The 13,053-nt window shown below is 39.1% G+C and overlaps 1 protein-coding gene across 1 annotated transcript; it reads left to right on the forward strand.

The window, feature by feature from the left end:
- The first annotated feature begins 3,127 nt into the window (after positions 1–3,127).
- fam89a (family with sequence similarity 89 member A) lies at positions 3,128–8,104 on the forward strand. The gene is made up of 2 exons (XM_028605618.1): positions 3,128–3,537; positions 5,860–8,104. Exons 1-2 carry the CDS (start codon positions 3,289–3,291, stop codon positions 6,151–6,153), a joined length of 543 nt encoding a protein of 180 aa, XP_028461419.1. The 5' UTR covers positions 3,128–3,288; the 3' UTR covers positions 6,154–8,104.
- Positions 8,105–13,053: the final 4,949 nt, after the last annotated feature.

Genomic DNA, 13,053 nt, shown 5'->3' on the forward strand with positions numbered 1-13,053 from the left:
GGGCCCTTTAGTAAGATACATTGCTTTCCAGCAGAGACATTAGCGGATATATAGATCATTATTAGTCAGCCTAAGTGATGCAAACTCATTGTGCTTTTAGCAAGGCAGATTAACCCGAGCCTGCTACGGTTACACGCATCCCCGGGGGGTGCCATCATACACCTAATCCTTTGAGCTCAGGAGGCAGCGATGGTGACGTTGATGGTGGTGGTGGTGATGAAAGCTTATAGAGGAGTCCTTCTGCTCATAAAACCATCACATGAAACAGATTGTCCTTGATCAGTCTTTTTAAACTGTGCAGCTGTGGACTGTCGACTGATGGCTAATTGTTTCGAGTGCAGGATTAGGCCGCACAGCGGGGATGTGATGCTTTTCAAGGGCGAATATATAACATAATGATACTGTGTTGACTAGCATGGAATTAAAACCCGTTAAAAAAGTCACATTATCAGTTGATTATCCATCCCAGAACACACCTATTCAGCAGAAAATGTAGTTTTATTTTGTACGTCAACACTGAGCATTCGGTTAATTCTTATTTAAATACAATTTAAAACCACTAGGGAGCCTCAAAACTGACAAAATAGAGTCATATGCATAGAGGTGTAACTAAAAGTGTGTTTACTGTAACATCAGTGGAGCAAACAAGCTAACTAACTAACTAACCAGCTAGCTAACGGAAAACACTAATAGCTAACCCAATTATTTAACTAGATAACTATCCATCAAGCTAATTGTACTCATAAAACTACTCTAGCTAGTGCATGCAATGTTAATCATTCATATACTGCTGTAGCATTATAGTGGCTAAACATTTTAGCCAGTTAGCTAACGCTAACAAAGTTGTTAGTGGTTCAAAGACACCATGCCTCTCTCTTCATATTATTCACTTTATATATTTCTATAAATAATTTACATTTCTAACTTGTGCCATGACCTTTTACTTCATTTGGTCAGTTGTGTCTTTCAGACACAACATGCAGACTATACTTTTTTTTGCCAGAGACATGAGATCAATATTGAACTTCTCAACTCACTCCCAAGAAGGAAAGGAACTTTCAATCATTTTAAATATGTGACAGCTTTAGAAACCCATTTTTGACCAATAATTTGATTCATGGAAGCAAAGTACAGTAACATCAAATCATTATTTCTTTGAGCCATGTCTTTTCTGAAGCTCAAGACCTGTCTTGACCATCTGTAGGAAATGAGTCAGGTTAAATTCATTTCAGTGGAGTGGAAGGCTTCAGGCGTCATCAATCTGCCTGACTGTGTGTGTGTGTGTGTGTGTGTGTGTGTGTGTGTGTGTGTGTGTGTGTGTGTGTGTGTGTGTGTGTGTGTGTGTGTGTGTGTGGTACAACACATGCCCCTCTTTTGCAGAGGAGCATGTGTGATGCTTTTGTATGTTGATTTCAAGGTTATTGTTTGGGGGGGGGGGGGGGTAATGAAGCCCACCATCTGTCCTTTATACTCAAAACTATTGTCCTGCACACACACTCCTGTCATGACCTCAAACCTTCTCTCTGCACTCTGATGGGGGGCGGAATCTATCAATTAGTTTTATTGTAGGGACTCAAATGAACACAATATTCCATTAAACCAATAGGCAGACATTTAGTTTAATGCATAAAAAGTATTACATTACATTACATGTCATTTAGCTGACGCTTTTATTGTCAGAGAAAGAACAGATCATAATACAGGCTATCTAACAACAAAGAGTAATGCCTTCAAAAGAACATACATTATTTGGCTTAGTCAATAAACTTGAATAATTTATGATTAGACAGTATTTATTGATGACATTTGTAAATTTGCGTTTATAAACACACTAGTTTAATATTTGAAGTATAAGGAAGTCATTTTTATTTTTATTTAAATGTTTCAAGATGAATCTCAGAAGAAAGTGTGTATCAGTTGATCAGTATTGTAGATGTCATTCTAAAATGCAATTTATTTGTCTCATTTCTCATTATAAACATTTTTTCCGTGATCTTAGTCTCATCTCTTGTCTCATGTTTAAAATGAATTATATCTCTTTTTCATCTGTTCTGTTCTGGTGTTCAAATCATGTTGTATAATGTTGAATAAAACGTATACGTATAATATGAAATTTAACATACTGACTCAGTTGTCCTGCCTGTTAAGCAGGGAGACGCCCAGCAGCCACTGTGTTAAAATGACAGGAAGCGGATTTTACCACTCAGCCACAATCCAGTATCGTCAAGTTTTTAACAATCTCAAAACAAAACCGGAAGTTTAACTCTAAAATAAAAGCTGAATATTTTTGTAGGCTAGCCTTTATGGGTTTCAAAGGCTCGTCACCACTGGAGCCCCAATGATGGGCATTAGTACCGCAAGTACTGTACTTTATTCACAAAAATATCTGGTTGAAACTGAATAGTTGTGTTAGGATTTTATTTGGCACCCACAAAATGTCAACACCATACCGGGACCCCCACAAAAAAAAACTAAATCCAGTTTTCATAAATGTTCCAAATCATTACATTTTGTTCTTTTGCTACTCTTCAGTTGTAATTTTAATTGAGCAATTGTTTGGAAAAAGCTTGATTTATATTTTTGACTGTTTAGTAAAAAATAAAATCCCCTACACCAGGGGTCTTCAACGTCTTTTAGGCCAGGGACCCCTAAACTGAACGAGAGACCAAGTAGGGACCCCCTACCACATATAGCGTATACAATTGAGTTGCATATTAAATTGTGCAGAATGGATAAAAAGAAATAGATATTATATATGCATCATGTTTTTATGTTAAACATAGCCTACATCTGGAAAGCACAGTGACTCCTTGAGCTTAACTGTATGGCTACCAGAGACTAGCTTATAGTAAGCTTATCTTCAATGTTTAAATACATTTTTATCTTTGCTATTAAAATTTTGCATTTGTATTAATGTATATTTTCAGACTTATTTTAATTTTTGAAATTCAAACATTCAAATTTTTTTTTACATAATTTGGTGGCCCCCCTGAACTAACTCTGGGGAACACCATGGGATCCCGGACCCCCTGTTGAAGATCTCTGCCCTACACTGTTCATCAGTGATGCTTTTATTTTGATCATCGTACCGGAAACTCTATATCTTAAATCCGGGTTACTTGACGTGGCGTCGCTGCTGGCCGGCCGACCTGGGCAGAAATAGAAAGCCACGGCTGTTGCTTGGTTAGTTTGGTGCGGGAGACGGCTGCTTCTTCTCTGCATTTACAGGATTTAAGCCCTTAACAGTTAACTTTAGCGTAAATACTTCGCTGAGTAACTCACAAGACAATGAATGGTAAGTCAACGAACGGTTCGTTGGGGGGAATGGCCTGTATCGAGGGTCTGCCCCCCCTGCCGAAGAGTCTGAGCGGCTTGCTGAACTCGAGCGGCGGCTCCTGGAGAGACATGGAGAGGATGTACGTAAAGAAAACCATGATCCAGGACGATCTGAGCCGAGGCAGGAACAACGCCGACAACCTGCTGGCCAACAAGCCGGCCAACCTCGACGCTGCTCTGGCTCTCCTGCGGAAAGAAATGGTAACATTTCAGCGAGTATTCATTTGATTTGATTTGACGAAGGGAAAGTGCTCTGTTTTTCACCCCTGGTTTGTCGAACGCCGCCTTATCCTTCTGCGATGCACATTCGTATTCAGCCAAATTCCCCAAAGAAACTAGTAGTTTGATTTAGTCTGGCTATTGTACAAACTTACACGCCTCTTAGCACACCATTTCAGGCATTTCACAAATGATTAGAGTCTCCTGGTAAATTCGGCATACATACCATTTACCATACACTACATTACATAAATACAATAAGCTTCCAGGTATCATGGATCTCGCTTTTTGCAGCCGCCCACCTAGATCTTAGAGATAGACTCTGAACTGAACAAGCCCAAAATGACTAGCTTTTTGTGCATTGTTAGGACATTGTTTGCCGAGGTTATGAAAAAAAGCACTGGTTCCTAAAGTGTTTCTTTTTATATGCTTATCTACTCCGTATACAAAGTCGTTTAGCATAATAAGATAAAACGCCATTTTTTTTTTTTTTTTTTTTTTTTTTTATAAATAAATGGAGTCTGGCATTAAGAATACCAGATACAAGAGAAACCAAGATCAGGACAAGCTTTGCAGTGGATGAGACAAATTTAAGCCATTAGTCTTTTATACTAAGCTCAATTTAATACCTTTTTTAGCTTCAATGTAAAAGTTTTTTTTTTCTTGAGCTAGCATCACATCCTGTAGTGAGTTAGTGATTACATTTATTCAGGTGTAAACAGAGTGAGACACTTATTACACTCTTTTACACTCCCTTGCCAGCAGCAGGGATTTTCATAACAGATTTCCTTATCAAGGTAGACTCCATGGCTGTTGGTCAATACATAACAATAGCCTTTTCCTAATAGCCAGCAGGCTATTTTAGATGGAAAAAGGTCAAACTGCTGGTGAAACTCTATCCCTTTGCCATTTCGATTTTTGTTAAAGGCTTACTAAATACTATTTCTGCTTGACCTGCTCCTTAATAACTCTGCAGCACGTTCCTACTCGAGGCTTACTGCTCTGTTGTTGTTAATGTATTACTTTGAGTTTCAGTTTGTCTGATAAGTAGTTCATGTTCTATATGTTAGAATCTGTAAGCCGCACCCCAGTTTATGGAGCTTCGGTGCTCCGTTTCAGCGGTTTGACCTGAGTCTGGCTTACATGTCTGCCCATGGAAGACAATGCAGTGACCCTGCACTGTCAGCTGAGTGGTATGCGATAGAAATGCTCTTTTCAACCCTGCCAGTAGAGTTAGTTTTTCAGCCTTAAAGTCCCAATGTCAGATAGGGGTGCAGCTAAGGATTATTTTCATCTCCTCTTTTTTTTATTATTTTTTTTTATTATTATTTTTTTTTTTAAATGACATAAAATAGTTTTAAAGAAATTATCCTCAGGCCTCACTTGTTTTTGTCTGAGCAACAGTCAAAAAATCCAAACATAATCAATTTACAAATTTATATAACAATACTGCCAATTCTCACATTTTAGATGCTGCCACCAGTCAATGTTTTTCGGCATTTTTTTTGTAAAATAACTTTTTAATTAATCGATAATCAACATTTTGTTGATAATTTGTCCTCTGATCAAATAGTCAATGAATTGACTAATTGTTTTAGCTCTGGTATCAGTTTGTCAACGTAATTCGCCCGATTGCGGTCCGTAGAGCTGAAATGATAAGTTGATTTATTTCTTTATTGACAGAAAATGAATCGTCAGTCGTTTTTGATAATCGGATAATTAAAAGGCCAAAACTTGTTAGTTGCAGTTTCTTAAGTCTGAGGATTTGCTGCATTGGTACTAAACAAAATGTAGTTTTGTGTTTTGGACTGGTGGTCAGACAAAATAATGAAAATAGTCATTAGGCCTAGTTGCAGCTCTAGTTGTCTTGAGGCTGTATATCTAGAGTCTGGAGAACATATAGTGTAGTAGTACCAATCACAGATGATCTCAAAAAGGTCTTGTATGACTTTTACTTTTTTTTGAGATTGTCGCGGCCCAAAATGTCTGATTTTTGCGGGAGCTTTTTGCTTTTTGTACATACTGACGCGGAGTCTGGGACACGTGGGACTGCTGGGATTGGTTGAAGTCGCGGGAAACTCCGGTTATTGGTCAAATTTGCGGAATAGTTGCTGTGATTGGTCGAAATTTGCGAGATGCGCCAAAGTCACGGTGATAGGTTGAATCCGCGTGAATTGTTGCCATCGCGAAATCCTGGAGGGACTGAAATATACGTACATACAGTAAACATAGACACCTTCACCCCAATCACCAATATATATATAATATAATATATAATGCAGGTCTTAATACCACTATCTCCAGGTGGGTTTGCGTCAGCAGGACATGTCCCTGCTGTGCCAGCTGTGGTCGCTCCACGAGTCGATCCAGGAGTACAAGGGCAGCTGCCAGGACCTGAGCGCCGCCTCCAGCCTCAGCATGATGGAGAACGGCTACTTCGACGAGGATGACGAGTATTACCCGGAGCCTGGCGCCACTCCCACCGGGGAACAGCCGGATGGAGAGCTTGGAGATGGGATGGCAACAATGGCAGCGGACAAGAACGGGAGCATCATCGGCAAAGACGACAGCTGGGACTCCTTTCACATTACCATCTGAGGCCTCATTCTCAACTTTTTTTTTTTTTTTTTTTTTTTTCTGCAGATGGATACATATTTTGGGGGTGAAAGACTTGAGTTGCTCAGAAAGCCTTTTGGCCTCCAAGAAGGAACTGGTTGAGTAGGGGGTAGCAGTTTGGGCTATGGAATTACCATAATAGACTCCAGTTTAACTTCAGCTCCTCCTCAGATGAAACACACCTCTGCTTATGCTGCAGAAGGTTTATTATTTTAAATTTTTTTTGCAGCGTGACCAGGAGCTTCATCAGACTGCAGAGACGAGAGGTTTTGACAAGCAGCTTGCTGACACTCTCTCAAACTCAGGAGTTGAGATGGATTGTATTCCAAGACTCTATATACTCAAAATATAGGCAATATATATTAGTTCTTTTTATGAACAGCTCTGCTGCTGCTGCTTCTATATCAAGTGGTTTTGCTAGCCAGTCACCCTTTTTTGGCAGAACCTTTTTTACATATATAAAAATATATGAACAAAGTTGTATTTATTATATAATATAAATAACAAAATTTCCTGTTACTCTCTACTGATGTTTTGTACGGCAACTCTAAGTACAAGGGTGCAGCATTTACAGGTTGGGAATCCCAGAAATTGGATGGGACTTCTGAACTGGTGAAAAAAGACGATTGGCTGTGTGGACATGCCGATGGGAGACGGTGGTGTGTTTGTGTGTGTGTGTGTGTGTGTGTGTGTTACTTTTAAATGGTGAAATAATTCATTTATAAATCCAGAAGGTCGGGACAGATGTTGTCAGACCTGAAGAACGGAGAAAAGTCTTCATACCTGGCTCACAGTGAAAACATGCTTGAAAACCGAGTGAGGTTTGGTACAGGAGCGAGGGCTACACTTTCTGCCTTTTTCAAAATGCTCTAAAATGTAAAATCTTCAAAATGCTGAAGACGGATTTAACCTGAACTTTCAAAGCAGTTGGTGCTTGGACTCATTACGGGCAACTTTGACGCGTCACTGTTTTATGACTGGTTGGTGTAAAAGGCCCAGATGGTTTCGATCTGGCAAATTATGTTTTCTACTCTGCTGTGGGTAATCCCTTTCAAGATGCATTAGCTGAGCATAAGCCCAGTAATTACAACTTGGGTCTTGTTTTCATAGTTATGGCCATCGTTGCTATATAACAAGTTAATTGCTCCGAGATCTGAAAGTCAGACAGGGGAAGTAACATGAGCAGTTAAGTTGCCATGGGCAATATCATCATAACTGACAGAAACGATTATGGAAATTGTAATCAACATACAACAACAGCCATGTGTAGCAAGTGCTTACTAGCCAGCATCGGTTGAAAATAATTAGGAAAAAACAGGATCAAATGAGTTATTCAGCCATTTCCCACATAACCAGGTTTGAGACTTTTCTTCTTAATATACTATGCATATAATATATATGCATATCCATTGACCAATGAATGAAAGAACATACATCTGATTGGCTCGTAATGGTCAGTATAGTTTTTTTGTCCGAACAGAATTGTTCTCTGGTCATTGTGGCTTTCAGTGTTGCTCGCAGCGTAAACCGCTTTCAGGTCTTAACTTGGTAGCAACTATCAGCTGAATACAGGGTACCTTTTATTATACTTTGTATCCTACATAAAACTAATCTTATCCTAACAACATATACTCAGCAGCATCTAGCAGGTACCTGGAGTTACACTATACTGTACATGGGCTCGACACCAGGCTGAACATTATTTAAGACACGTCCGAGGGATGTCATGGATTTTTATTAACATGTCAACATACCTGGAAAGCTTCTACGTGCTGTTTAAGCCTCATCCTAAAACCGTAGGATGGGAAGTGTAAAAGTAGATGGGAAGTTTCCGTTACTAGACAATACTGGTCACTAACAAGATTGGGTTACACTTTACTTGAAGGTATCCACATAAGAGTGACATGACACTGTCATGAACGTGTCGTAAACATTATAAACAGTCATAAACAGTCATAAACGTTTATGACATAACGTTGGTTCGTTTTTATGGTTAGGGTTAGGGTTCATATGTCATGACAGTGTCATGTGTTCGTGACACTGTCATGTCACTCTTATGTAGATACCTTCAAGTAAAGTGTTACCCAAGACTGTAACAGCAAGGGTTTTTAATTCAAGAGATCCCGGTGGATCTCAGCTCGCTGTTTTGAAGAGTCCACAAAGGCAGCCTTATTTTCAGACTCGTCAGTATGGTTTTTCCGCCGCTGTCCTGCACCGTCTTTTCCTGCGACAGGCGAAGACATTGTGTAAATGTTTCTGCTACACACATGAATGGTCTTCCTTAATATCGACAACTCTACAGCAAAGGGTTTAGCTGTAGCTGTAGCACGCAACGCCACGGCTCAACACGCAGCAGCTGTTCTATCACTCAAACTACAAAAGGACTCGTCGACACCCACCTTCACTTTGAGAAGGTGTGGAGAGTTTCGGTGTTACGTTGTGTCTGTTTAGATCGTATGACGCCATCTGTTTGCAGGCTGGTCCACTGTTTCTGTGCTCGAGGAACACAAACCAAAGAAAGTAGAGCACTCAAAATGAAATGTATTTGGTTAAAGGGGCTGAAGAAGACCACAATGAACTGCTCTTGAATGGTTACATTTTACTTAAAAAAAAAAAGTATAGTACATAATGACATCTGATGTCTTGAAGAATGTCTTTACAGTTATCATAAAAATGTTGTCTCTGTTCTTTAGCAGTGATAGTTAATCTGTCATTGCCATGATAGTTATGCCTGTAGCCCTGTCTTAGAAACACTAATATTTTCAGAAAATGTCAACTTTCTGTCACGTGGGTTTTGTCGCTGACTGACAAGTGAAAGTCTCAGTTGCTTCATGTATTGTAAAACACTTCTGCATTTACACAGCTGAAGAGCCCTGAAGTCAAAAGTATAGTATCTGTGCGTACAAACCCATAATTTAGTGGCACAGACGAGACATTACACACAACCCCACAACACCTCCAACTACCTACTCACTTTTAAATCTTTGCCGTTAAAGGACAATTCCGGCGCAAAACGAACCTAGGGGTTAATAACAGATGTGTACCCACTCTGTCGTTCTCTGGGACATGTTTTCATGCTAATCGAATGTTTGTAGCATGAAGGAAGCTAGCGTGGACCGCTGATTAGCTTACAACGCTAGTATTCGGGGCACAGGGAAAGTAAAAACAAATCGCTATTTATACCACTAAAAAGTCTCACAATATCACCAGACTTCAACGGTAGCATAATGAGGGTCCCTAAATGTTAACCGAAGCATCGAGAACTTTGTAAGTGTACAGACAGTTTATTAAAAAGATATAGATTATAAAGGCCGTCGCGTTCTCGTATACAGGTGGCCGCCGTCTTGGGAGCTACTGTCTTTCTAAACTATCTTTTTAGTTAATTGTCTGTACATTTACAATGTTGTCAATGCTTCGGTTAACATTTATGCACCCTCATGCTACCGTTGAAGTTTGGTGATATTTTGAGCCTTTTTAGTGGTATAAATAACTATGTATTTTTATTTTCTTTGTGCCCCGAATACTAGCGTTGTAAGCTAATCAGCGGTCCGCGCTAGCTTGTTTCAAGCTACAAACCCGTTCGATGAAAACATGTCCCAGAGAAGGACAGTGTTCTGTCTGTTATTAACCCCTAGGATAATTGTCCTTTAATGTCCATAATGCAAGTTTCTGAAGAGAACCAGAAACCTAAAAAGAGTCTGCAATAGCGGACCGACTTCATCCTCTTAATAAGTTGGGTTGAATGTTTGCTCACTTTTACGTGTTACAAATCTTCTCAGTCCGTTTATGAAACTTAACATATTGTCTGTATATTAAACCTGCATATGAATGCTACCAATATTTCCAGTTAAAAATGTGTTTTATCCCAGCAACCTAATCTGAAGCTAATCAAAGCACATTTCGATCAAGCAATGTAAACAATGCAGCTTAAAAAAAAAAAAAAACTTGACCCCAGACGTTTTTATTGGATGTCAAACACAATTAGTGCCTTTGTGAACGTTCAGGTTTTCAGACCTGTGGTTTGCTGTTGAACATTGCAGACTGATCTCAATAATTGGCATATATGACACGCCAATTTGTATGCCATTTTGGCGTGTTATCAAGACGCATAATCGCTTTTTAGCGTGTTTATCAACGCAGTTTGGCCTCCGTTGACTTGCGATTGCTTGTCAATTTACGCCAAGTTCTCCTGAGAAAAGAACGGTAGCTGACCGGGGATTGTGTCACGCTTCCTAAACCCAACCGTCCCGTTCTTCTTATCCTAAACCCAACCGCGCTGTTGTTGTCCTGCGTCCCGTTATTGTTTTTCTAAACCCAACCCGTCCGCTATATACGCCTTGACATGCACGCAGATAGCTCAAAATGTGTATAGATAACACGCCACTTTGGCTTTAGAAAGTGTGTGTGTATGTTTACGCAAAGTTATGATGTCACGTTGAACATTCGGATGAGAATAAACCATTAAACAGTTTTCATTATTTGACTCGCTTGACGTGCACTAGGTTCTCAAAGCTGCTTCGTGTAGAATTTGAAACTTGATGACTTTTGCAACCTTCTAAATCTCCTGCTGGATTTCTATTCCATCAATACAAATCCCAGAAAGAGCTGATTAAAATTGGTTTAGATATTTGGAGCTTTACTCTGGTCTTGTCTAGGCTCTTTCCAAACGTCTGTTTTATTTTGTTTTCTTTTTTTTACTCTTCCGTCAAAGGCTCCTTTTTTTCATTTTATTGACGGGGATGCAGCTGTTGGGAGTGGCGTGTATTTTCTGATGCTTCCTCCCTCTGAAATTTTAGTTGCTGAGGCACTTCTCATCCTGTCTTGGTGGATGTCTTCCAGACATTGTACACATCAAACATGGACCACATCATACATTAACTCAGTTTCTTTCAACGTGTATTCCGTCAAAATCAATTTGAATCTTCTACGTGAAGCACCTTTTAACTTCCAAAACTTGCAACAGCCTTTAAAGTCAGTCACGTCACTTGCAAAATAAACGTCATGGTGCACTACTCACATGTTCGAACAAGCATCCGACTATGATTTTGCAACTGTTTGTGGTTGTTCTGTGCTAAATCTACCCCAAAAGTACAACTACCGGATCCTTTTTGAGTTGGTCTTTATTACACAGGGACACAGTGCTCCTTGTACATTAACTGCACTGCAACTCAGTCCGGCACAAGAGAGTAAAAAAGGTGCTTTAAATTGAACACCAGCAAATTGTACCCAACATTGTACTGTTAGCAGTTGCGTATTGTGTGATTTCTTAATTATACAACCCCCCTTTTTCTTGTGATCATTGGATGTGTAATGTGGCGATGTCATCTCAGGGTAAACTTGTGGCATAATGTTTTTGTTGATGGCTTCTGATAGGAAATTATCAACGTGTCTTTACCTTGGAGGGACAACAAAAAAATCTTAAAACGTTTGAACACGATTGTAAATGTACACGATGTGATGTCTCGCCCACAAACTTAAATAGCAACTAAGATGGGTTTATTTCTACGTCAATGTCTTGGTGCAAGTCTCTAAATCAAACAGCAAGCGCTTCTTTCTAAAGCCGCCATTTTGCACCAACTTTGAACAATCACATGAAGACATCACTTGTTCGAAGAAATGCATTTTTTTCTACTTAAAGTGGCCTCAATAGACCAGAATGCAATGCAACCACAAAGACGTCATGTGTTTTGACTAAAGTGAGGGGTGATCTGTAATCACAGTCACGCCTCAGTGTTCACCTCACACCCCTGCTGCGTTACTAAGCACTCTGGGAAATGTAGGAAGGATGTGGACACACAAAATAACTTGATCAGAGATTGATGATATTTAGTGGGAGTGTCAGAGGAGAGATTTATTCATGAAACAAGCTTATTTACATCGAGATGAGCTGTCAGATGGCCATGTTTCAGTCACCCATAAACGTTTTGATTCTAATGTTTGCTTGGCCACCTGAAAAAAGCCCAAACAAATGCATAAAAACAGGAGATTTTCACTAAAACCCACAACTATTCTCATTTAGCTAACCCGTGTGGAGACCTGGGTTTCATCAGTTGAATTGTAGCATTTAATCCGCCAAGAAAAACACAAGAAAGCCTTAGAGGTATTAAACGTAACATAATGTTTACAGCCGATTATTAGCATTGATGTAACTGAATATCGAGGTTGTTATACATCTTTTCTTATTACTTGTGCTTGTCTGCAGCCGTTAAATTCGTCTGAATCGGAGACCAGAAAAGTGAAATGTCTGACTTCATATTTATACTGTATATCATAATCCTTCATTAAATCACTATAGTGGAAAAAGGTGTTATTGTATTTTGTGATGCTAAACCTTTATGTTGTCTTCACGTCGACCATGAACTTGTTTTCCTTCCGGGGACAAAATTGAAAATGAACTTTTTTTGGCGCTTTTTCCAAAAGGTTTTGTCCCTCTTTTCAACTTTCTTTTTTTTTTTTTTTTTTTTTTTTATTAATGGTCAATAAACCTAATTTAAATGACATACCAAATTTTATGAGCAGATATTAGGAATTATTTTGACTAATAGTTAAGATCAGAGGATGTTGAGTGAATCACAGACTGGTTTATGTCTACATTTAGTCAGGATGCTGTTTTAAAAACAATTTAACATAATTTTTTTTTCAAATGAAAATGAATAAAACAACCAAAATTCAATGGAGGTAATCATTAATTTTACCTGCGAGGAATGTTGTATGGGTTGCATACAACGTACATGCATGCATCCAAGTTATTTTGGGGCATTTTAGTTGAAAGAAACCCATATTTCCGATAAAACAAAAAAATGTTTGACCCGAGGACAACACAAGGGTTAAGCAGAAGTGATAACGCCTGTGTTGTTGTTACCATCCTTCTTTACTCCTGTT

The sequence above is a fragment of the Perca flavescens genome, chromosome 18 (assembly GCF_004354835.1).
Source record: "Perca flavescens isolate YP-PL-M2 chromosome 18, PFLA_1.0, whole genome shotgun sequence".
In the NCBI taxonomy this organism is placed as follows: Eukaryota; Metazoa; Chordata; class Actinopteri; order Perciformes; family Percidae; genus Perca; species Perca flavescens.